A 25,954-nucleotide genomic window follows, 5' to 3' on the forward strand; every position below is an offset into this window, starting at 1 on the left:
TCTGCTTTTCTGCGGGTTGTGCTCAGTGCAATGAGCGCGATACAACGTTCCCTAGGTGTTAATCTAATTTGGTGCAAAGGCGTGAGCGGAGTTCACCAACCTGAATTGGAATTGCAATAATCCTCGGACATTTTGACAGGCAGCCGTGGTGGCGAGGATTATGGGAACGTAGGACAGCGTATCTGGGGGACAGGAGTTTGAGGACAGGTTTTGAAATTTAAGTTTTTTTTTTATTACTGCAACAGGCTAATCTAGCTACATTGCTGTGATTCAGTGAGGGATCATTTTAATTTTCCGAGAAAAAAGAAGACAGCAGTCATTGTATTGAATTGATCCCAATGGAGTGCGAGAGCCAGTTTGGTGTAGTAGTTAAGGCACCAGGCTTGAAATCCGGAGACCGTGAGTTTTAGTCCCGCTTAGGCACAAAGAGTCTCCGTCTCAGTGAAACGAGGGAAAGGTTCACAGATGCGTTATCAGACTCAGTCACCTAAAACCTCAATTGGAGCCACAGAATGAAGGTACAAAATGACCCAGTTATGTCCGTCACTGGCTGCGTCTACACAGTACTCTTAGCAAAGTTGGACGGCCCTATTAACTTGCTAAATCAAAGAAACCTCATTATTATGGATGAACATGACGATTTGTTCACCCAAGACACTAAGATATAATATGGTTTGGGATTAAATACTATGGTTTTTCATCCCTAATTTATGATTTTTATTTTATTATTCAAATTTCTATCACCGCCCATCTCCCCCCAAAAAGGGGGACTCTGGGCGGTTTACAATAAAATTGACCATTTAAAACCATCAGTGTATAAATTACCAAACAAACAACCAAGATAATAAAATAATAAATATAAATATAAAATCCAAGTGGCGGAGATTACATTTGGTAGGGAGGACTCTACGACACCAGCCACCCCCAGGAAGAGCTATTGCCCTTCCCATCCCAGGGGAGGATCAGCGATTATCATCCCTGATTTATGATTTAACGCCAGGTGCAACACTGCCAGCATAGCATAGCCTGGAAAAGACGTTTTAGTGTTCAGTGTTGTCCGCCCCCAAGCAGTGTGATTAGTTAATGGTTCAAAGCATGAATACAGGAAACTGGATTGAGTAAACCAGGGTTTACTTATACGTAAGAATATCAATGCAAACATAACCTATAAACCACTACCCTCTTAGCCTTTAGGTCGCCAACTGAACCTGCTCCTGTTAACCCAAATGCAAAATTATAATAGTACCATCGCGCCGCTTAACGTGCACTGATTTTACCCTATGCTTAAGTCCCGGCGGTGGCGGCTCTTTTATTGGAAGTCGGAAGTGAAGCATACGAGGCGGTTTAGTCCTTTCCATCTCGTTGGTTAGTCCTTTTGCTCGTCTTCACCATAGAGAAGATGAGACCGCCCCGTCGAGACCTAAGCCGCCGGCCGCTGAGGCTGTCGGGAAAGCGGTGGCGTGCCTTGCCTTGTCTTGCCTCCGACCGTCTGCAGGGTGGGCGAAGGGCGCGCGGTTAGCGCAGAGGGGCGGCGCGTGAGCGAAGCGAGGGAGATCACCGGATCCCTTTGCGAAGTCGGGCGGATCGAGAGGGAGCAGGACGGTGCGGCGGCTTGTTGGACGTCATGGCGGGCGGGGGCAGTGCTGGCGAGTGGTGCCTCATGGAGAGCGATCCAGGCGTCTTCACGGAGCTCATCAAGGGGTTCGGTGAGGTTTGTGGCTGGGCTGCCATCGCGGCCCCTCTCCGAGGCGATGGGGCGAAGGGAGCCGAAGGAGGGATTGGCCAAAGCGTCAGATTCGACCCTCATGAGCTCGATTGGTTCCTAGGATTCCCAGCATCTGTTTGCAAATGTCTCATTGGTTAGGGATGGATAGGGTCTCTGGTCATGTACAGAACACGGTTCCTTGCTTAACGATTGGTTTGCAGTTCAGCCATTCGGGCAGTGTCCACACAGTGCAGCAATTCAGGGATAACAAGCCACAACGACTAAGGCAAAAGCTAGCATACCATATTACTTATTTAGCATCTTGTGTGAACCTTTTTTTTTTAAGGAGTTGGCTGTCCTATGGGCAAGATTATTTCCTCCCACGAGTAGAATCCCTTTTTCCTTTAGTGCAGAGTTGTTGTTTTTCTTTGATATTTAAATACATTTTGGTGGGAAATGGAGAATAAAGGTGATGTTAACATCCTTTTCCTATATCCTTAGTAATTGTTATAGAGGGTAAAATTTTGGTCTGTTGGTAACTCAAGTTGGCATACCTGTGCCCATCACAGGTATGTAACCAAAGGAGGTAGATGTATGGAAATCATAATATGTATTGCCTCCCATTAATTTGGGGATGGGGAGGAGAGATGCGTACACAGAACTTTGTATGTGACATCAAACTGACTTTCAAAAAAGGAGCAGCAGCCAAACCCTGTTCTGTGTCAGTTCCCTCTCTGACATGCATTTGTAAATGTGTGCTGATTACATCAGCATTTTTCATTTTAGTTCCAGTTTTGTCTACAGCCTAGGATTTCCTAGTGGTCTCCCAATCAAGTACTAACCAGGACCCAAACTGCCCCCTTTTTCAAAAGCAGTCAAAATTGGTGGCTGCCACTTTAAATGTCTTAAATCTATATTTCAATTGCATATCTATAATTATAACACGTAATGCTGCAAAAGTACAATATGTGTATGTTCAGAATTTTGTGACTGCAAACATGCAAGGCAGATGCTTGTTGAAGAGCTGGACTGACTTGTAATTCCTTTTTAAATTAATCCTCAGTTTCACCCTCGGATTTTTCCCATATAAAGTGGCCCTGGATGACTTCCAATGCTGCTTCTCAATTTTGCCTAACTTTAATATGTGTTGTGAAAAACTATTTCTGAATTTTCAGGTTGCAGAGGAGCACAGGTTGAGGAAATATGGAGTTTGGAGCCTGAGAACTTTGAAAAATTAAAGTAAGTGCATTGCTTGTGGTTATTTACCTTTTGTTTCCTGTGCTCATATCCTTGCTGTATAAATTAGATCCTGCATTTCCCTCCAGTGGACAAAGGAGCTTTTGTCAGAGATTCAGTCAAGCAATTCATATTATTGAAAAAATGCAAAAGGAGACAACTTTTAGATTCTAGTCCTGCATAGTTACTTTTCTCTCCAATTGTGGGTTCCAGTGGGGGGGGGCACTGAATGCTGCCAAAGAACTGTGGAGTTATTTGCTCTGCCTGTTACAAAGTGCCACAGTCTAGGTCAGGGTTTCACAACCAGGGTTCTGTGGCTCCCTAGGGTTCCGTGAGAAGTCACTAGGGGTTCCCTGGAAGATCACAATTTATTTAAAAAATTATTTCAAATTCATGCAACTTCACATTAAAGAGGTAAGTTTCATTCAATCTATTTTTAGTTTAAGAATGTTGTTAATGCATATATACAGGCCTACACATGAAATAAATATAATAAATTGTTACTTCTGGCCTATATTTGAGCCTGAATGTGCAGGGGTTCCCTGAGGCCTGAAAAATATTTCAAGGGTTCCTCCAGGGTCAAAAGGTTGAGGAATATTGGTCTAGGTACTCCATTGTCCAGTAAGGCACTTTATGTTCCATGCAAGACATAGGATAGTATGACTTGAAAGTATGACTCCCCAAAAGTTTTTAGAAGGCATAATATTTCTTTTCTCTCTACCTGCTAAATCAGTTACTGTTTTATGTTTTAATTATAATACACATGCAGTTAGCTTTCTAGTCAGTATGTGTAATGTTTCAATTTTCAACGCATTTATTGTGTTTTTCTTTATCTATAGGCCAGTTCATGGACTAATTTTTTTGTTCAAATGGCAACCAGGTGAAGAACCAGCTGGTTCTGTTGTTCAGGATTCTAGATTAGATACATTATTTTTTGCTAAACAGGTATGGTAAATCGAGAAATTCTGTGTATGTTCTAGGATGGTTTCTTTTTAAATAAAAGAAATGAAAAATTATGTTCTGAAATATTGTGATGCCCTGTAAATGAAAAGGAAACCTGGCAAAACTGGTTCAGTGAAGTTCAGATAATAATCATTTTGGGCATGGAACCAGAAATGTATATAATGTGAATTTATATTTTAATACTACTAAAGATGTGATGCTTTTTTTTTTTTCTAATCATGGAAAATGTTCCATGATCTGCAAAGTTGTGTGTACTTAGCTGGAAGGAAGTCTCTGAGTAAATATGTGTATAATTTGCCTGTAGAAGCCTTTTTTTTAGCAAATTTATGGAGGACATATTTTTTAAAACTATGAAATTGTCCATATACATTTCTTCAAATATGCTGTATTAGGAAAAAAAAATATTTGTTTCAGAATTCTAATCTCTTCAATATAGACCTCCAAAAAGAAAATCTCCAATTATTTAACATGAAACAAAATTTGTTTGGATTTTATTTAATGTGCTAAGATAGCAAGGAATAGTGCAGTACAATTTAATTCCAATTGTATGATGTATTTTGGGTCATCTATCTTCCATGAGAAGGTGATCCTTGTAAAGTTTAAGGGTGGGTGAGGTAGAATTGGACAAGATGTTTTTCTAGTATTTAGGGACAGAATGAATGGTGGCATTACAATCACCACTGTGATCTGCTTTAAGAATAGATCGCTTTGTCTTTTTGTTTTGCTCTTCTTGTTTGTAATGATTCAAATCCAAATTTATTAACTACTCTATTAACTAACTGCAAGATAAGCAGCAGAATTACCATTCTTACTTTCTGGTTTAATTTGTGAGAGATAATATGTTAACACAGTCACATAAGAATATTCAGTTAACTCAGTTTAATTTGAATAGAAGATTGAGAAACAAGAGTTTTACTTAATTAAAGAACTTGTTATGCACTGAAACGTGGTCTAACATTTAATTTCATAAAATAAGATTTCTTTTCACTATGTACTGATTATTGATAAGTAAATGTTAATTCTTAAATTTCCTTTAATTTCTTTCTATTTGTCTTCTTTTTTTCCCTTTTTTTTTTTGAATCCTTTGAAGGAACAATTTCCAAGTGCAGAACTCTTTAACAGCCAATTGTTACTATTTCTTAAGAAAACTTGTGTATTTATGGTTATCACTGGCTATTAAAGCTTATTAATTAATAAAGCCCAGCAAGTTGAATGGCTCATGCAACCCTTGCCCCATTTAATAATGCAAACCAAAATAATAATAATAATATGACAACTACAATCGAGTGGTACAATATGTGATCTGTTCAGAGCCAGTTAGGGGAATAGATGAACAGCTGTACGTTGTTTATATAAATAAAGCTGAAGAATAAAGCATTGCATCAAATATATTTGACCATGCAAACATAGAATCATGTAAACAGTTCTATAGTTGAAAGCGGGTTGCAGCAAGTAAAGTTAGTAATGTGTACAATTTGATTGCACTAAATTAAATTATTTTTTAATACTCTTTTCAGGTAATAAATAATGCTTGTGCAACTCAAGCCATAGTAAGCGTGTTGTTGAACTGTACCCATCAAGATATCCATTTAGGAGAAACGCTGTCTGAGTTCAAAGAATTCTCTCAAAGCTTTGACGCAGCAGTATGTGTGAAGTATTTTTGATATTTTGGGGAAACCTCTTGAATTACATTATTTTACATTACGTTACGTTACAGTAATTACATTTTTTTCTCTTTCAGATGAAAGGCTTAGCATTAAGTAACTCAGAAGTGATACGGCAGGTTCATAACAGTTTTGCTAGGTAATAAGACGTTGAAATATATCCCTAGTAAAACCTATTTAGAGGGGATGGTTGTAACATCCATTTGTGGGTTTTACTTCTCTTTCAGACAACAGATGTTTGAATTTGATGCAAAGTCAACAGCAAAAGAAGAAGATGCCTTTCACTTTGTCAGCTATGTTCCTGTAAATGGTCGATTATATGAATTGGATGGTCTGAGGGAAGGTCCAATAGATTTAGGTAATATTTTCATTTCACCTGTGTAGTTGTATATTTTTCTTTTAATCTCAAGATTTTTTAACTGTACAGCATGACATTCTGAATGTATAAATAATTTGAGGGCTAATGGGCATGTTTGGAATTTTCAGAGGAGGTTGCTGATACTGTCAGAAAATGGCTGCCATGTTAGATATTGTCAATCAAAAAAATCAGTTCAACAAAATATATATTTATACACTGTTTCCTTTCATTATTTAGCTCTAGGATATTCTTTACCATCCAGCTTGCTTTTTTTTTCCCAGAGTTGGTCAGCATACTTCTAAAGAACTGGCCTACAACCAACCCACCATTTTATTTTTTTATGGATGCTTAGGAGGCCCATATGAGTGCCAGAATCATTACTGAAGATAGTGATGATGGCAGACCTTATATAACAAGGATCAAATAACTTGATTTTATGACTTCACATTGCAAGCCTATGTATGTGTATTGATTTGTATTATTTGTGTACTTCCATTTAGGAGTGTGCAATCAAGATGACTGGATCAATGCTGTAAGGCCTGTCATAGAAAAACGGATACAAAAGTAAGTGTTTATAACTACATATTTTAAGCTGTTTTGCTTATGAAAATTGAATAAACAGATTTAGATGTTGTTCTTGGTAAGCTAGTTGAAGAGAATAAAGCAGTGGCTTTTCCTTATCCAATTGTTTGGAGAAAACAGTTTTTTGGAAACCCTCTTTAATATGTCAATCTCATGATTAACAGGCACATTGTATTTGGCTAATCCAGGAGCAGCCACATGGGAGCTGTTGGCATGACAGAAACAGGGATCCAGTGTAATCATATCAAAAGTGCCTGCTGCCACTTTGCCTAGGAAGGGAATATATGGAGATGATAATGTGAGACATACTATTTCATCCCCATTTTGATTTAAATTAATTAGATTAAAACAATGTTTACAATTTTATTTGACCTGAAATCTTTAAGCATCAAACTTTAAATTGGCTTTCAGGTAAGCATAGCTGACAAATATACACCAAGTGATTGGAGTCATATTACAATGCCCTTAACCAGGAGTGTGTTTTGTATATATTGGCAACTGTTAAATTAACATTTGAAGGGAAAATAAACTGCCCTATTACTGAACTCCTTTTTTTTTTGGTGATAAATAGAAGGCAATATTCAGTTTGAATCTTGGCTTTGCTTGTCATGTATTATGAAGATGCTCCAAAATGATTTAATATCTATGAGGCTCATAATGCAGTAACAACAATATGTAACAACTCTGTTCTTATTTTGCAGATATAGTGAAGGTGAAATAAGGTTTAACCTGATGGCAATTGTATCTGATAGAAAAATGATATACGAACAGAAAATAGCAGAACTGCAAAGACAGCTGGCTGAGGTATTTCTAATTAGATATGCTTCTTTGTAATGGTTGGGATGTGAGGGTTAGTGAATGTTGAGCATCTGGTGAGCATCTGGTGCTACATAACATTTCAGAAGCTAAGTAACAGATTTATGTAAGAGTGATTTAGGAATAGTAAAGGTAAAGGTTTCCCTTGACGTAAAGTCCAGTCGAATCCGACTCTAGGGGGCGGTGCTCATCTCCGTTTCTAAGCCTTGGAGCCGGCGTTGTCATAGACACTTCCGGGTCATGTGGCCAGCATGACGACTCGGAACGCCGTTACCTTCCCGCCGAAGCGGTACCTATTGATCTACTCACATTTGCATGTTTTCGAACTGCTAGGTGAGCAGGAGCTGGGATTAACAACGGGAGCTCACCCCGCTGCGCGGTTTCGAACCGCCGACTTAGATAACATGATTTTTCCTGTCCCTTCTTTCCCCCTCCTCCATTCAGTATTTAAGCATTGCTGTTTTCTTTGGAAACTTGAAAAGCATAAGTTAGCAAGCTGAAGTTAAACACTAGTTTGTATCTTCAGTTAGGTGGAACTTCAAAATGCATCTTCCTGAAACTATTACAATTCTGAATAACCTACCCATAATATTTCTATTATTTTCCTAAGTAGATTCTTCTAAACAAAACTGCATTAAACAGACTCTATGAAAAATGTGGCTTCTTGGGTAGATATCAAGCTGCAAAACGTTGCATTAACAAATTAAGTGCAGTTTGCCAAGCATTAAAAACAAGCACTAGAAGGCAGCAAAGAGCTGGATTGTTATGCTCTAGATAAGAATTTTTTGTTTCATTTGATAAAAAGTTCTGGAAAACACAAAGGATTGCATACAGTCTTGTGGCATTATGATTGGTCCTAAAATAATACTGCCCAAATCAAGAGTTTGGATTTATTTATTTTTCCTATATATTAGTATAGCTTTCTTAATATTTAAGGTTGTAAAAGGAGTAGTGCAAAGGACATCTCTGCTCATTATAACAGAAAGTCTGCATCTGATGCTGAAGCCTGCAAAGTCTGGAGTCAGCTCTTTGGTTCAGCATATATTTTCCATGTTCTCTGTTGCTTGAATGGATGCTGTGTTTAAAATGCTGATATTAAACTTGATAAAACTATTTTTCCCAAAAGGAAGAGCCAATGGATACAGACCAGAGTAGTAATATACTAAGTTCCATTCAATCTGAAGTTGCAAAGTATCAGATGTTAATTGATGAAGAGAACCAAAAATTGAAAAGGTACAAGGTATGTAGGCTGCTCACTTTGAATGGTAAAAAGAGCTAATCTATTTGTTTGAAACATTAACTCTGTGCAGTGTTGTTCCCCACAGAGACATAACCACTTTCAAATAATGGGTTGTTTAGTATTCAAAACAAAACTAATCTTAAAAACAAAATACATCCAAGATGAGGGTCATAGGCTGCCTCTTAGAATAAAAAAGAATAATGTCACTTCACCACCACCCCTATTAAAAATAACCCTGATTTCTAAATTTATTTATTTATTAGTTATTTATTAAAGAGATTCATATGGCTACCCAACTCACGGTGACTCCAGCGGCTTACAAAAATAAATTATTGCCAATTGCATTAGCAAGAACCAAGCAAATGAGGCTTTATTTTTTTATTCTTCCATAGTATGTCTGTTTGCAGCTTTCCCTACTGTCCCTCCTATTTGCTCACTCAGAATAAGTAAAGAGTGGGGAATAAAGGGCAACAGCAGTAATGGCTAGCTGGACACACAGGTCAGAATGCCTTTGTAGCAGCAATATCCATGGTTTGGTGTATGGTTAAGGCATCAGGCTAGAAACCGGGAGACTCTGAGTTCTAGTCCTGCCTTAGGCACAAAGCCAGCTGGGTGACCATGGGCCAGTCACACTCTCGCAGCCCTTGGAAGCAGGCAATGGCAAACCACTTCTGAAATCTTGCCAAGAAACCTGCAGGGATTTGTCCAGGCAGTAGCAGAAGTCAAGACTGATTCAAAGGCACCAAAAAGAAAAAAGAAACACTGAGCAATTGATTAGTTGTCTAGTCCCTGCTTATTGTGTTTTTTTCCACAGGACATTCTAAAACTGCTTGGTACTTGGTTTCCATCCTGTTGTCTTCCCTGATGTTGTGATAAGGCTTCATCTTAGTTTCTATTTCCCACTGAACAGAAGGTGCAGGTGAAGCCCAGTGGGAGTGGGAAGGCTGTGATTCACTGATATGTGCTTTCGGCATACGTATCCTATAGATTCTGTGGTTCACAACCGGTGTGGATCCAGGTCTTTTGGCTAGCTGGGAACAAAAATTTGACCAGTGCCAATAGTTCTGGATGGATTAGTAATATTTGAATGTTAATTTCCTATTTCTTCCTTTTTCTTTGTGTAAGAATGGGATGTGAGAGTTTGAGAATCATAAAGAGAAATCAGGTGGTTTTAATTGTAGTTTTTTTTTCTTTCATTGAAATACATCAATTTTATCTTACATGCAATTATTACTTTTGAGTAATTTATTTAATTATTTTTCCTCCTGGCTCCACCCACATTTTCTAATACGTCTTTCAAGCACCCATGTCAAAGACCAAACACACCCTTGCACCAAAAATATTGTGTCCTTCTGGCTCAAAGAAATGAATTTAGATGTTGTTGTGGACCCAGCTTCACAATGATTTCTCTGAGCATCTATCAAGAGTCATCACTTTACATGGTTTCTTTATATTGCCCTATTGGACCTCCGAGTTGCTCTTACCATGCCCAAAGAAGGACCCTGTTTCTATATTGCAGAAACAAATTGAAATTGATGGGCAAGCAGTCTTTCGCTCATATTTTCTATCAGTACTATATTTCTAATGGAAGAACTCCTGGTTAGTTTCTGAGGAACCAAAAGGTTTCCCAGAGCACAGTATGAAAATTGGAGTGAGGTGTGTATTGAAACAGAAAATATATCTTGGAAAATTACATTAGCAAGCCTATTTATAAAGAAGAGTAAATTGTGTATGCTTCAATTCATTTGCCTTCTGTTTCAAAGCAGTTCTGCAATCTTACTGAAAGTTCAAGGAAAACATTCTCAAAAAACAATTCAATCTTGTGAAAAGTTTAGGCACCGCTAATAAAATTGTATGTTTCAATAAATTCCTAAATGAACAGATGGTGACACAACCTCTGTATGATACTCATTTAAACATGGGACCTTTCTTCAAATGTGTATCTATGCTTAATTATTTACATGCAGCTGTTTACAGATTCAGAATAAAGAAACAGTGAATGTGGCATGTACAAAAGTTTAGACACCCTTCTAGTTGATTCAGTGTTTTGTTTTTTAACTGTAAAATGTTTAGTAAAGCCAAAAGGTGATTACCTTGCTAGGTTCTCCAGTTAGCCCAGTGAAGACAATTCCACACATAAACAAATACCCTGGCTCTTCTGACTTCTCAGTTTGTGGTGGTTGTGCTGTCTGCTTTCAACAACCATGCTTAAGCAGCTCTCTGAGCATTTGAAAATGAACATAATCCATTCTTAAAAAGCAAGGGGAGGCGATAAAACAAATCTCAAAATGCTTCCAGCTAGCAATTCCAAATATGAAAAACATTAAGAATTTAAAGATAAATGAAACTGTTGAAGTCAAGGCAAGATGTGGAAGACCAATAAAAATCTCTGCTAGAACTGCCTGACAATATGACAGACTTGCAAAACAGAACCTACAGTTTACTGAAAACAACTTGCTGAAAAGTTTAGCTGACACTTGAATGGTTATCTGTGGGTCCACAGTGGGTCCACAGTAGAACATCGCTTAATACAACAATTTACGTGGGGGAGTTGTCAGCAGCAAATCTGATTGAACCATTTGGCCATAACCAGCGACATACACTTGGGGAAATCTGTGGGGAGGTCTCAGGTGTGCAGGAATATTCCTGAGCTAGAAGAATTCTGCAAGGAATATTGAGAAAATTCCAAAGCAAGAGTGGAAATCCTCTTAACCTGGCTATAGGAAATAACTGGAAGCTGTTATTTCTGCCAAGTGAGATGTAAAAAAATAGGGACTAGAAGGGTGCCCACACTTTCACATTCTATATTCATTGTTTTATTTTGAATCTGTAGATCTGAATCTGTTATAAGTACTCATTCAGATTTTCAGAAATCTACTGTGGTTAACTTTGTACCACGTGCAGGTTATGTCAGCTTCTATTCAGTTACAGATTAACTGGAACATAGAATTTGACCAGATTGCCTGAACTTTTGCATGCTACTATACCTTATGTTGATAATAAATGAGCAAACTTTTTGATTTGTTCTTTAAGTACAGGAATTTTAGAGCGGGCCTGTAACTAATTTTGGACTACTGTTCAGTACCTCTCTTTTAGACATGAAACAATTTTCTTCTGAAGTTATGTCCAGTAGTGCTTATTGAATGGTTGTCTTAATCTGTTGGGCCTACTGCTGGAGTAGAAAGATGCTTCGTCATTTAAATGCATTCTTAGGACTGTGGAAATAGATAGCCCCCTTGTTCTGAGAGGAGCCTTCTTCAGTGAGCATTTTGGGAGAAGGCTGAATGGATCCTTAATCTGCACTGTTGGCCAAAGTGCTTACAAACGGGGCAGTTTTGCAAATGATTTGGGCAATCCCACAGTCTGTGCCAAATCTGCCCAGCCTAGGGCTCCCTTGAAATCTAGGCCTGCCTGCAGCATGCACTGAAGCCACTTGGTCTAAAGCCCCCTTGGTGGACACCTGGTTTTGACCTCCCAGGTTGGAAGCACTTCAGCCAGACCTGCGGAAGGATATTGAAAGGAACCTTTTCCTGTAACATGGGCCTGAAGTGGTTCCAGGTGACTCAGATTGCTTTGGCAAGATGAATTGTGGTCCTTCTAGGCTTTGAGAAAGAGAATCACATCACCCCCAGAGTGTGAATCTCTTTGTTAGAGAGCTGCTTTGCTCAGGCCTATTCATTATATTTCATGGTTAGTTTTTTAATCTCCCACCCCCGTGCCTTTTTGAAATTTCTTTTCTACCTTGTTTCTAGGGAGCAGTGCAACCTGATCCCTGCAACAAGGTCAGATAGCTTGTAATCTAATTCATGTAGTTGCCGTTTTCAAATTCCTCCTTTATTTCAGCTTGCCTCCATAATTTTGATTATTTGATTCCTAATGGAAAGTGCCCCCTTATATCTCTGAGGTCACTGTGGAACCAACTAGGTTGTTGGCAGAGCCAGCTAAGTTCAAATGGTAACTGCAAGACGTACCTCATGTTAGAAGACTGGCATTTGTACAACGCTGCCTAATGAATGGGAAAATAGTAATTTGAAATGTTCCTGTTCATGAAAGGAAAGCATGACTTTGGTTGGTCATCTGACTTTACACTTCTTGTTCAAAAATCTATGTTGCCACTTGTTAATTGCAGCTTAATTAAGCTGTGTATGCTAATTAAGCTATGATCTTAACTATTTTACCTGTTAAGATTGCTCTCACGATGGGATTGTAATGTATGTAATATGTGTTATTGTTAGATTTGTATATGCACAAGTTTACATGATGGACTGTATGTCATCTCATAAATTCTATAAGATTATAAACTAAGCTCAGTAATACAACTTTTGACAATTTCTGACTTTATAGGTTTATTGTTTTAATCTGCCTCTTCTCTGAATAGATTCTCATTGTATTTTTAAACAGTAAAAACAACAGTTAAAAAGCTAAATTATATAACAATGTAACAAATCAACAATGTACTAATAGTCATTTCATTTATATAGCTTCATCAAGTTTGGCAACATTTGTGTGAAACACCTTAATGTATACATAGAGTATATACCTTTGCATTACCTACTGGCAAAGTAAAATGCAATGCAATACACGTGTAATCCACCGGTAGGAGTTCTTAAGTTCCCACAGCAAAGGTTGTTTTTTTTTTTAAGAGCAGTAATTTACCTGGCAGGTATGCAATTGTGAGCAGTTTTCTTCTCTTCAGTCTTAGGCTTAACTGCTTCTTTCTCTCCATGCTCCATTCCCACGTTGGTGAAAGGTCCCCTGTGCAAGCACCGAGGGGACCTTTGGGGGGGACGCCACTTTCGCGATGTTTTCTTGGCAGACGATAGAGGGGTGGTTTGCCATTGCCTTCCCCAGTCGTCACCTTCCCCAGCAAGCTGGGTCCTCATTTTACCTACCTTGGAAGGAGGGAAGGCTGAGTCGACCTGAGCCAGCGACCCAAGAATCCAGCTTCCGTTGGGATCGAACTCGGGTCGTTGGGAGAGTTTCGGTTGCAATACTGCCGCCTACCGCTCTGTGCCACACCAGCCCAGTCCCACATTACCCACCTCCTAATAGCAGCAGAAGCATGTCTTTTCTACTGTCTGAAAAAAAGGCATCCAGTCACAAGCCAGCCCAGTCACAGCACTCAGAACAGTAGAAACACTCAAAATGACTTGGCTCAAAAGAGGTTTGGTTTCCTACTTGTTACCTCAGAACAAAACTTTTGGAATGGGCATTTTGTCCCATGATGCTCTACCATGATGTCCCTTCCAAACCAAGTCCATATCTGTTGTCAGTCACCCATAAAAGCTGAGCTTAATCCTAAAAAATCTGCATTCATTGTAATTTAGACTACAGTACTGTAAAGAACTGCAAGCATATCCTGACTCTGTGCAAGACTGAGGATAACACTGTTATCACTGATAATTTTTTAATTCTCATGGTCCAAAAGTATTCAGAAGATAAGGTGGAAGAGTAGCTGATACTTTCTATTACATCCATCAGTCATAATGTCTCTCCTCCTCCCTTCCTTCCTTCCATCTCCACCCCAATCCCCCAGAAACAGTGTAGTGCTTTTATCCAGCAGTTTACCTCACAAATTTGGTTCTATATAATGGTAATAGAATCAAATGCTGATTCATGTCATGTTCCTTCTGTGCTTGCAGATTGAAAACATTAGAAGAAAACACAACTACCTGCCATTTATCATGGAATTGCTGAAAACGTTAGCAGAACATCAACAGTTGATTCCACTAGTAGAAAAGGTAAATGTTGTCTTAGGAGAATAATTCTAGGCTTTTACTTTTATGAAGGTGGGGGTTTGAGAATAGCGTCTGCCTGAGTGGAAAATTAAAAATAATCACTTGCAAATTTGTCTTTTGAATAACTGAGAGAGAGAAGTAAGAAGGCTATGATGACAACCTTTGTGGTGGCTTTGCAACCACTAGATGGCATTCACTAATAATGAGTGCATTCCTCTAAAAAGTTGAGATGCAGAATACCTCTTACTTCTCTGATTATTTTGACTTGCTAGTATTTTGCTCTTTCCTCCGTGTTCCAGTTCTAGCTGTAACACTGATTTACTGATATGGCTAAGTTCCAGGCACGTTTGGGGAAGAAAGTTACATGTTTAGCCTGTCCCCTCTCCCTTAGGGCTATTAAACTGTGCAGTGGTTCATCTGACCTGATTTTGATTCTTATCCTGAAATAGCCTTGGACATGTTCCCTGGTGCTCTTGATGTAAAATACAAGATTCTAATGCTTAAAAAAATCAGTTTAAATCAGTATTTTGTCAGGTTTCACCAATGAGATTTTTTTTCACTTTTAAATGAACCACAGTGAATACAATCAGTTACTTACCTTTCACAGTTTTATTAATATATGTTCATGCCAATTCAGCTCTTACATGCTGTCAGGCTGTCATCAGAAGATTTAAACATGTTTGAGAGTAAATTCTATTGACTGCTAGCCGTTGGGTCTAAATGTAGCCATACTTAAAGTATATAAGTGGCATAAGTGACACGTAGACATAACTAAATTAAGTCTCATTGACTTCAGTAAATCCTGTCTGAGTATGAATAACACTGGATCTAGCTCTTCGTAGCTTGTGTGTTGGATTGCAAAGATCTTGTTCTCTGTCAACATGAGCATAATTTGGTGTCAAGAGTCATATTTAACATATAAGTTGGTAGGGGTGGGATATTGGTTTCTTTAGAAGGGATTTTGAAATCATGCTTTGTTTTCTAAAATGATGTTAACCCTGCAGTTTTGATGTTTTCTGCCTCAAAATGGCAGAAATCCACACCACGTATTTTTAGCAATTATGTCAGATGGAGCTACAGAAATGTGCTTATCGTTGCAGATTGGTCACTCTTGTCAGAGATCTTGATGGAGCCAAGATCTTTGCCTGCATCAGGATTAAATCCACTTCGATTCAGTAAGAAGCTGGCTATTTCAGAACAGTATATTAGCCCTTATGAATGCCCCTTGTTGCAATTAGGTGGAATGTTTCCGATCATATTGGTATGGTTTCATATGGAAACTACTTGCCTTTCCAGAGAGATCTTGATTTAAAGAAAGCTTCCTTAATGAGCTCATTCAGATTGCTGCTTTAGCACTGAGCTTGTTACAAACAGGTTCAGCATTTCATCAGCTGAAGAAAATGTCCTTAATTTTTCTGATATCAGTGTTATATCTGGATGAAATTGGAGCTTTCTATTACATTAACAACCAGCAACTGAGACTTAAAATAGTGGGTAGTAAACTAGTATACCATAGCAGAGGAGGGTTTTTTTTTTTTTGCCTGTATTGGACAATCTCAGATGATATGTTGGTATTTTTACCTTTTTATTGAGCTTTCCCATAGCACTATACAGAAACAAAGTAACTCCTTTAAAATTTAGCTGCCTGTTTAGAATGTAGTGATCTTGAGATAATTGTCCTGTAACTGGCATTAATTTATATTGGAGTCACAAACTGGTGAGTTTTCACATTCTACTCCTTGGTTTTTTTAAAAAAAAAGATTTTTATTGGATCTTAATCAAAGTACAGGGAAAAGTTTTTCTAAAGTTGACCAGAGGAGATGTTTTTTGTTAAAAAAAAAGTTACCAAGTTCTCTCTTTGGATAGTAATGCCCAACTTACATCAGAGCATGCAGTTTTTATCTTTATCAAATACTTACTGCTATTTTGCTACATTATACAGGCAAAGAAATGCTGATAATAAAATTCAATGGTTATAGTCTGTAGTTATATAGAACAGTTTGAGAACTGCATATACCATTAATGTCTCATCAAGCTTTCAGAAATACAACATCAATACTTGTGCTCCACTGCCTGGCTCTGGCTCTCAGTGCCCAATGTTGTAATTATTTGGATTTATGTCCTGCCTTTTCCCAGAAGTTCAAACAAGCTTACATGGGGATTTCTGTTTTATCCTCACGACTATAATCATTTGAGGTAGATTACATTAAAAGAGAATGACTTCCTGAAAGTTCACTTAGTGAACTCCTGTGGCAGACACTTAGCCAGTACACCACACCAGCTGCTCTGCAATGCTATTTTGAGAAGTGAAGCAAGCAGGGATTAGCAGAAATTGTGATCCTTAAACAGGGAGCCTCTGCTGCACCCTGGTTCACTCCACAAATAGATGGAGGTGTTCTGCTTGCAGCAGGGCAGGGCTGCATAAGCAGGGATACATTGGCTGACAAGATAAGGTGAAAACCTCAGATGAAAATCATAAAGCATGGTTGATCTGCAGTATGTCCAGTTTCTATATTAAATATTTCAAAAGAATGCAGAATCTTGTACATGTTGAGTTACAGCAAAAAAAAAATGTTATTAAAACAGTGCAATATGCTTTCTATCTGCTTTTACCTTCTAGGCAAAAGAAAAACAGAATGCTAAGAAAGCTCAAGAGGCCAAATGAAGACCAATGTCAAGGGTGGCTGTCTGGAGAGGAAAATGTGCTTCTGAATGTCTTTGTAACCTTGCAAGACTTGTACAGTTTAAATTTGTCCAGCACACATTTGCAAATTTGTAACAGTTTGTCCTATCTCATTTGCACGAGGTCTACAAATCTTCCCCTTTTCCCTGTTGCTATCATGTGCATGAACTACCACTCAGTAATGGTTTTAGAATCTCTGTCCAATTCCACTGATTTCTGACTTGATTCTTCATATTTAATCAGGAAATGCTGCTGAAATTTGTATAGACCCAAATTGGTGCAAGTAATGTAGAACTTTTTACTGTAATGAACATATTTAAAATATCTTGTCTCTTAATGAAGCTGTGGATATATAGTTATGTGAAGAGAGCTTAACTTATTTTTACAAATAAGTTGGTCTATCTTTGCTTGCCACCACTACCTATCTTGGTCTTGGAATTGTTCAGTGACTTGCCCTGAGTTGTTTTTATGGAGTTATGTCTACATTTTCTACACAACTGAAAGTAAAAATTTAACAGTGGGATGATTGACAAAGACCAATGCATAAGCATAAGAGTTTATTGCTTTAGTACAAAAAAATAATAAATATTCCCATTTTTATTTTGGCAAATTATTGTATGGTATGATAATTCTATATACTGTATGGATAATACGATTTGTGTGAGGAAAAAAATTCACTTCTCTTGAACCCTCCCATCCCTCTACAGCAGTATTCCTCTCATATTGGCCCCATGGTCTTCACCTGAGTCACACAGTCTGCTGGTTTCTGCTCTTGGAAGCAGGGTGACATTGCAGGTGGCTGTACTAATAGATATAAACTGTAGAAATGATTGTGGCACGTGGGGAAGGGGTATTGCAGGCCTTCCTCAAGGATTGGGGAACCAGGAAAAGACTCCTAACTGAGGTAATAGAAGAGGATTTAATTAAGTTGCTCTAAATTCCAGAAAATTGGATTCAATGAGTAAGCCATGACTTGGGAAACACGCCATGCAAATACAGTCAATGGAACCCAATCCCTCATTAGGTGCCTCTTCCAATTTTTTAGAACAGATTATAGAGAGAGAGAGAGAGAGAGCGCGCGCAATTCTAAAAATAATTCTCGGTATAGGAATGATAATTTGGACAAATCTTAGATCCAGCAGATTTTGTCAGTTAGTTTGAAATTCCCCTAAAACATGTTCTGTTAAATTGAAAGTTTACTATATATTTTTAAAAAAACTGGGATAAGAACCTGCTCTTACTTTAGAGGAGTGCTGTTTATGACAAAACAAGCAAAAGCAAAACTAGTCAGACAGGAAGTGTCCCTTGGGAAACAGAAAAGTTGGCAAACCCATCTCTTGCTTCCTTCATCTAGGTGAGAGGCCCCAAATTGTGTGCACTACAGATCTTAGCATCCCTGATTCTTCAGCTGACAGTGGCTGCTGAGACTTGAAGGTTGGCAGCATCTATAGAACCTTGGGTTTTCCCACACCTGAACTTGGAGCTTGGGTGCCTTCATACTTCTGCATTGGTCAGAGTCCACCTCAAATAATGTGCCCAGGTTTGAGGCACTACATTTGAAGGAGGTGTATAAATCGGCAACAAAGACAATCAAGGAACTGGAGACATAAAGGCGAGATTCAGTATGTTTAGTGTTGAGGAAGAAACCGAGGATGGGCATGCTAGCCCTTTCCAAATGCCTTAGAAGTCAAACAACAGTCAAGATTTGTTCTCAATGCCCTGAGTGCAGTACTTAGAACAATGGTTGCTATAATAAAGTAGCTTATGATTGAACATTAGAAAAAACTTGATAAAAATAGGTGCAGTTTGATAGCAGAACCAATTATGACAGAGGTGGTGAGCTGTGCTGAATGTGATCAAGCAGATGGACAACCATCTGTTGGGGATGCTTTAATTTCGATTTCTTCACTAGGCAGGGGTTGGATTTAATGACTTAAATTATTCTCTTTCCAGTTCCAATGATTCATCCCTAGGGGCTACAACAACTGTTGCCAATAGAAAAACGTACACCAGAAGTCTCACATTATAAAATGCTGGATATTTCCTTAAATTGGTGAATCAGCTGTCCCCAAAAACGAACATTGGACTTCAGTATAGACTAAAGTTGCACTGGGCAATTTGGGGGGGGTCTTTTGTGTTTATATCCTGCCCTTCTGTTTAGTAATCTGAGATTCTTAAATTGACTCAGCATCTTAAACAACAAACACACATGATAGAAAGAGAAAAATAGACAACAGCAGATTAAAAAGTCATGTCTTTCAGGCCAACATAAAAACGAATTAATTGAATAAATATTGGTTAACAGAAAAAGCTTGCAGCTAGTGTCACATGGCCAAGTATCTGCTGGCTTTCTTAGGATAGAACATTCCATAGGCAGAGTGCTAACAAAGATTTAAGCAATATCCCTGTATGTTGTACCAGTGGTGGTAGCATGGTTGAAATTAGGACTTCCTCAAAAGACATGAGATGGGACGATTGTTTATTCTAGTTCAAGCTAGACTAAGAGAAGAATTAAGTTCTTCTAATTCAAGACTTAGAGAAGAATTAAGCATCACAAATAATCAGAGGCAGGAATCCAAGCTAGACCGCCCTACACAATATCAAGTACTGGTAGTAAAATTAGGTACACCAGGAATTAGCATACTGTGTGACATAACTCCCAGGGGGATCACAAGCAAATCTGGGATAAAATTGAGCGGTGGAGGAGCTCGCATACACAAAACCAGAGAACTGTCAGAACCTGTTCTGTTTGGTGAGTTTTGAAAGGGTTTATGCACCCAAAGCTGGATTGCTGTTGGAACTCTTGCTTAGCCTGGACAAGCCAGCAGCTGGCTCGTTTTGGAGTACGTTCTGACAAGGTTTGTGAGCCTCCTGGGATGTGCACCCAAAGCTGGGTCACTGTCATAATTTGTTCCTGCTCTGCCTGGACAACCCAGCAGCAAAGTCAGGATCTTCTACAATTGCTGCTTTAAAGAATGTCTTTCAATCCAAATTAAATCTGGAATGGAAAATGAGAGTGATGGTCTAAAAAAAAACAATAATAATAAAGTCATTTTTAGAATTTAGACAAAACTAAACAAGCTCACCCTTCCTGTATGTTTATGCATGTGTGGGTGCATACACATGTAGATGATTTTAAATTTGATTGTCTTTATTATTTCCAATAAAAATGTTTTATCTTATAAAGTTACAAGGTTTTATATTTGTTTTATTTGATACATATGCTAACTTTCAATTATTAAAAGTAAATGTTACATTTATTTTTCACATTTCTTTACTGTATTGTCTTAAGACTCAGGGCACTGTACCAAGAATATCAAGGTAATAGTCCTTAGACACATTTTGTACCAGCTTTATCTTTAACGGCAGCCACACATAGAGTAAGTTACAGTAATTTAACCCCAGTGAAATCATTAGTTGCATTCATGGGGTGGGGGGGGGGGGGTTTCATAACATTCATTTATCATTTTAGGGGATCTAACACTGCAAAGGTTGAAAAACTCTAATGTAGACAAATCAAATTGTGTTACTTCTAACTTACAGCCAAATATGTGGTATTTACATTATTTTTAGAGCTATTACATTCTCCTAGTTCCTTCTACAATCTAATTACCCCTTAACATGCCAAGGTAATATTTTACACAGTAATTAAGGCTGATAGTAAGTATCCCTCAAGGTAGATCTCTGCTTTTTCATTACATGATAAAAATGATGTTTACCACAAGGCCAAGCATTTGACCTGCACAACAAATATTGTCTATTAGTCCTTTAGAAAACAACATCAGAAAGACTTGTTTTTCAAATACAATATTTTATCAAAAAAAAATATTTTTCTTCAGGAGTTTATACTAGCAATAATACAGAACAACAATGCACTTTTCAAATTTCACCATAGAAACATATGATAAGTCGTGTGATCTACAGACTCCAGGGATCATAGATTTGAAGGGGCTGGATTGAAGCCGATTGCTGGAATCTGGAAATAAACAATGTAAATCTAGGCTGTCGAGTCTGTCAACAGACGAGGAAAGGAAAGAATTTACAAGGACAATGAACTTTTGAATGACCACCGTTGTGAAAACAGTCCAAAAAACCCCTCCATGATAGGGTTGAATGTATTATGCTCAACCTGGAGATAATGTGTGGACTAATATTTGCACCCCTGATTTTGAAAGTGAGGCTTTGAGCAGAAAGGTATTATACTTCCTACACAGGTGCTGCTTCCTGTGACAAACTCTTCCTTCATAAAGTTTTGGTAACCACACACCCAAGAGGTATAAAGTCATCTCATGGCAAATTTTCCTATCCAGGCCACAACATCGGCTAATAATGGTAGGAACAGTTATATAATGGAGCCAAACACACACAATCAGATGTCTTTAGGTACAATAAGTACACTTGCCATAAGGGTGTCTTTTCTTTTGAATGTGGTGGCCAGTAGACTTTGTAGACTTGGGGGCATTTTTGTGGAATTGCACCATTTATGGAGGATGCAGATGATGTATTGCATATTTAGGTTTGCTCTTAAGATAAACTAGACTGCTCTTCATAGGCAATAATATTTTGATTTCTTGGTAGCTAGCTTTATGTAAACTTGTAAATATGTTCCACATTCCTTGGCACTTATTTCATTGTTTAGATACCAACGCAAAAGCAACATTTTAAAACTGCAATTCTGGCAACAGAGTTATAGAAGTGCCCCCTCGGTTATTAATATGAGAAGAGAATTGTTTGCACAAGACAGCGTGACTTCAGTTATCTTATATTCTCATGAGAACGCCATTTTCCACTGTTCATTTGAAAACAAGAGAGATGAAGTCTAGCAAGAGCTTCAACAATTCTGCAGGGACTTTTTGAGGAAAGGGGGAAAGAAAAAAAAATAATTTGTTTTCTAATTAGACAAGGGTTGGTGACTGGCTTCCAGACAACCAAAAGACAGAAGGGATATCAAAACCATTGTCTGAGTTGTTTAGAATGTAAGTTTATGGTAGTCTCATCAGTGTGTAAGAAAACATCCTACAGCTGAACAGCTAAACTTAATATTCTTCACCTTTAACACTCTTCACAAATAATGTACTGCTGACTTCACACAGTGAAGATTAGGATGGCCCTGACCCAGCTGGCCTTTTGTAAGGCAATAAAGATCTGCTACTTTGCCCAGGCTGGGGATAGCCAGTGTGTGAAAGGACCCATCTCTTGGCCCTACTAGCGCTGTCGATTATGCTGTTTTTCTCAGTTGCTGTGTATTTTAATTGTTGTAATTTATGAAGTATGTAGGGACGCGGTGGTGCTGCGGGTTAAACCGCTGCGCTGCTGAGCTTGCCGATCGGAAGGTCGGCGGTTCGAATCTGCGCGACGGTGTGAGCTCCCGTTGCTAGTCCCAGCTCTCCTGCTCACCTAGCAGTTCGAAAACATGCAAATGTGAGTAGATCAATAGGTACCGCTTTGGCGGGAAGGTAACGGCGTTCCGTGTCGTCATGCCAGCCACATGACCACGGACGGGTCTACGGACAACGCCGGCTCTAACGGCTTAGAAACGGAGATGAGCACCGCCCCCTAGAGTCGGACACGACTGGACTTTACGTCAAGGGAAACCTTTACCTTTATGAAGTATGTAATTGTTTTTTGTTGTTGTTGTTATTGTTCACTGCTCAGGGTCACTTGTTGAGATGGGTGGCTTTAAAAATTCATTAAATAAATAAACAAATCTGTGTATACTGAATGAAATACTGATTGCACCTGTGAGTTAAGATTTATTCAATATGCTGTAGAACAGGCAATAAAGTTTAGAGCTGTCAGCTTTGTGGGTGGAAATCAGTTCCTGGGCCTGGTTGCCCTCTTTAGAATTAAGGAATCTGTAGCCCTTCAGATCCTCTCAACTAAATTGTAGCACCCCTCAGTACTGAGCATCAGCTGCATCTGAAGGGTCATTGTTTTCCCACCCTTATGTAGTCAAGAAAAAAACATAGGATAGAGCTATGAAGATACAGTAAATTGGCCAGTTTATGAAGATTTTATGGTAATTGATTTTTGTGCTGCCTCTGGTGAAGGCAAAGATTCCTTAGTTATGCCTTAGTCACATCCTACAGTGTACTCCAGATGGGGCTGCTCTTGAAGGCTATTCGGAAACTGTGGGGCTTTCCAGGAAGGCAAAGCACAAGTGTTCATAGCCTGAAATAGTTGTTAGGTTAGATGGCTAGAGAAATTCAGGGAACAATTGTGGCTATTAAGGTAGCTAATATATGGAACTGTGCTACCTAAAAGCTACATTCAGGTAACTGGATTTTTAAGGATTAAAAGATCCAATCAAACCTAGACAGGGGAGTTTTATATCAAGGCAACAAATTTCCCTTTCTTCTTCTTATTCCTACTTTTATCAGCCTTTCAAAATCACTCTGTCCTATAATGTTTAACGGAAAACATGTTAGAATGTTTTGGCTAAGATATTGATCACGTCTCACCAGAAAAAGTGTGCTTTCTTCTTTCTTTGTATTTCTCATTCCTCCAACTTGGCCTTTTTCCATCTCCTTTTTATATTCAATCTCCCCTAGCACAGGTTATTGGAACTGTCCATATTCCCTTTTTCAACATTCCTTTTTTGTAAGAAGAGGAGGAGGAGGAGGAGGAGGAAGACTTTTGAGCAACTGCTGAGTTCACACATTGTGTTAAACCAGAATGTGGTTTGGGCTTAGCAAAGGTAAGAACCCAGCCATGGCTTATGTCAGAGGTGGGCTATGTAAGGCAGTCCCTGAATCCTTTTTGCATCATCATTTTGTCTTCCACTCATCAAACTTTTTTAGTTCATCCAAACATTGCATGAACCTAGCCCATGATAAACAGACTAAATTTGTACAACCTGCTAAACTATGATTTATTTAACCATGGCTTATTTAACTATGGCTTATTGAATCAACCACAGAACATACAAACAGTAACCAGGTTTTATCACCTGGGAATTGCAATCCTATTAATCTGGAGAATACCAGGTTTTAAGAAGTTGCCATGAGCCATGATTTACAAATCACCATGACTGGGTTAACACAGCACACTAATCAGTGAATACACAAATAGACTAATAGCTTAACATATTGTGTTATTTATCTTATAAATAGCTCTGAGTTCAGGAGCAACATTCATGGCTATTTCCACTAATTTCCTATTTGGGGACTAGCCAGAGGTAAACTGGATGTTGAACTAAATTATTGGTTTAATCCAGTAAGACTTTTTTCTAGATCCTAAGAGTGTAGTCCTCTGTGTATATGTATATGTGTGTCTGTGTCTGTGTGTAATATATATATATATATATATATATATATATATATACACACACATACATACACACACACACACACATAGTGTATGTATGTGTGTGTATTACACACACAGAAAGACACATACACATATACACGGAGGACTAAACTCTTAGGATCTAAAAAAAAGTCGTACTGGATTAAACCAATAATTTAGTTCCGCATCCAGTTTATCTCTGGCTAGTCCCCAAATAGGAAATTAGTGGAATTAATTTCACTATTTGGTCATGTTGACCAAATTTTATCTTTCTTCATTGTAGATGTTTAAAGTTATTTACACCTTACCATTACCTGCAGGGACTCCTAGTAGATTACAGTTGTATACAAACTATAATAATAATAATAATAATAATAATAGTAGTAGTAGTAATAGTAATAGTAATAATATAAAACAATGCCCCCTTCATTTACCTCAGATGAGTGAATATCTGTCATTCATTTTGGGAGCATGCTGCAGAACATGTGCTATAACACATAGCCCACAGGCTACATGTACCCTGTAAATACGAGTCAGTCATAACAGTCAGTGGGAATTGGTTCTGGAAAATCATCTGAAAAGATCTTTGTCACATTTATGGAAGCAAAATAGTTACCAGGCACCAGCAGTACCGATTTTTGGCAGATATTTTTATGTGGCTTTTCAAAAAGTAACAGCTTCCCCACCTCCCCCATCCACATAAAGGCAGAAAGCTATGCATGAGGTAGAGAAAAACTGTGTCCAAATATAAGGCTCAATTATCGGCCAAATTGCATTAGAACTGGAAGCACATATTTCAGTAATCTGTTTCTGACATGGACAACTTGTTCAGAAGTAAATGTCTAAAGTTATCATCACACATTTAAGCTTGTCTTTGCAGTCATATGGACCAGATTTGCCATTTATACAGAAAACAACATTTCTGGCCATGTTTCTGAGCATACCTAGGCACCAAAATGTTCTATTCAGAGGATCCAACTGAATTCCATGGGAAAAAAATCAGTGGGTTGTCATTGTCAAGACTACTGGAGAAAGAATAATATCTATTCCTGTACTGTAAGTATGACAATATATATATATATATATATATATGTATGTATGTATGTACGTATATATGTAAGTATATATTAATGACCATGGAATCCAAACTGAGGCTCTTGCTGTGGTCAAACTGGTCTAGATGCTGCTCACTGTTATATCTTAGAGTGTGGCAGGAAGAACTGAAACACTCAATTTAGTTGGGGAATGGATTAGCCAAGTTGGAAGCAAGTATCTTTAAAAAGATTATATCTGGAGGGCCCATAGAAACTTAACATCAGCTTTAATATGACAAGAACTCCTTGGCTTATCATAAAGAAAAGAACTCCTTGCTGAAGGAGGTAGTCCAGTAAGAAATCCAAAGAAGAAAGCATTAATGTCAATTCAGTTTCCACTTACTTGCTTTCCAGCATCTGGGATTCAGGGCTATATAATTTCAGAATTTGGGTAGGTTGTTAATTAAACCAATGGTAGTCTTATTCTCCTTGCATTAGTCCAAGCCAATGGTTACATTAGATTTTCTTTTAAATTAAGTTTTGTCTGACAGGAAGAAATACCTAGTTTTGAGTATTCTCTCTTTGTTTGTTCAACGTAAATGCTGAATGTATATTGAGGGAGGCTGGATTGGAAGATGAACATGGTTT

General features: G+C 38.2%; 1 protein-coding gene across 4 annotated transcripts; it reads left to right on the top strand.

Moving 5' to 3' along the window:
• The first annotated feature begins 1,409 nt into the window (after positions 1 to 1,409).
• On the top strand, positions 1,410 to 17,595 carry UCHL5 (ubiquitin C-terminal hydrolase L5). Of its 4 annotated transcripts, XM_063298404.1 has the most exons (12): positions 1,413 to 1,706; positions 2,881 to 2,944; positions 3,781 to 3,886; positions 5,422 to 5,547; positions 5,646 to 5,707; positions 5,796 to 5,926; positions 6,427 to 6,490; positions 7,210 to 7,312; positions 8,451 to 8,564; positions 12,317 to 12,346; positions 14,207 to 14,305; positions 16,923 to 17,595. In XM_063298404.1, the coding sequence occupies exons 1-12, from the start codon at positions 1,625 to 1,627 to the stop codon at positions 16,965 to 16,967; spliced, it is 1,026 nt and encodes a 341-aa protein (XP_063154474.1). In that variant the 5' UTR covers positions 1,413 to 1,624; the 3' UTR covers positions 16,968 to 17,595. The 4 variants fall into 4 exon arrangements, with proteins under 4 accessions (XP_063154476.1, XP_063154474.1, XP_063154475.1 ...); XM_063298405.1 differs by lacking the exon at positions 12,317 to 12,346 and having other exon boundaries at positions 1,414 to 1,706; XM_063298406.1 differs by lacking the exons at positions 12,317 to 12,346; positions 14,207 to 14,305; positions 16,923 to 17,595 and adding an exon at positions 9,475 to 9,730 and having other exon boundaries at positions 1,410 to 1,706.
• The last annotated feature ends 8,359 nt before the right edge of the window (positions 17,596 to 25,954 follow it).

The sequence above is a fragment of the Candoia aspera genome, chromosome 3 (assembly GCF_035149785.1).
Source record: "Candoia aspera isolate rCanAsp1 chromosome 3, rCanAsp1.hap2, whole genome shotgun sequence".
Classification (NCBI taxonomy): Eukaryota; Metazoa; Chordata; class Lepidosauria; order Squamata; family Boidae; genus Candoia; species Candoia aspera.

What these genes read in the sequence shown, in the direction of transcription:
- UCHL5 (XM_063298404.1), top strand. Translation starts at nt 1,625, where the DNA reads ATGGCGGGCGGGGGCAGTGCTGGCGAGTGGTGCCTCATGGAGAGCGAT. An exon ending in GAGAACTTTGAAAAATTAAA is followed by an intron (nt 2,945 to 3,780) that starts GTAAGTGCATTG and finishes CTTTATCTATAG; the next exon opens with GCCAGTTCATGGACTAATTT. An exon ending in GGAAGGTCCAATAGATTTAG is followed by an intron (nt 5,927 to 6,426) that starts GTAATATTTTCA and finishes ACTTCCATTTAG; the next exon opens with GAGTGTGCAATCAAGATGAC.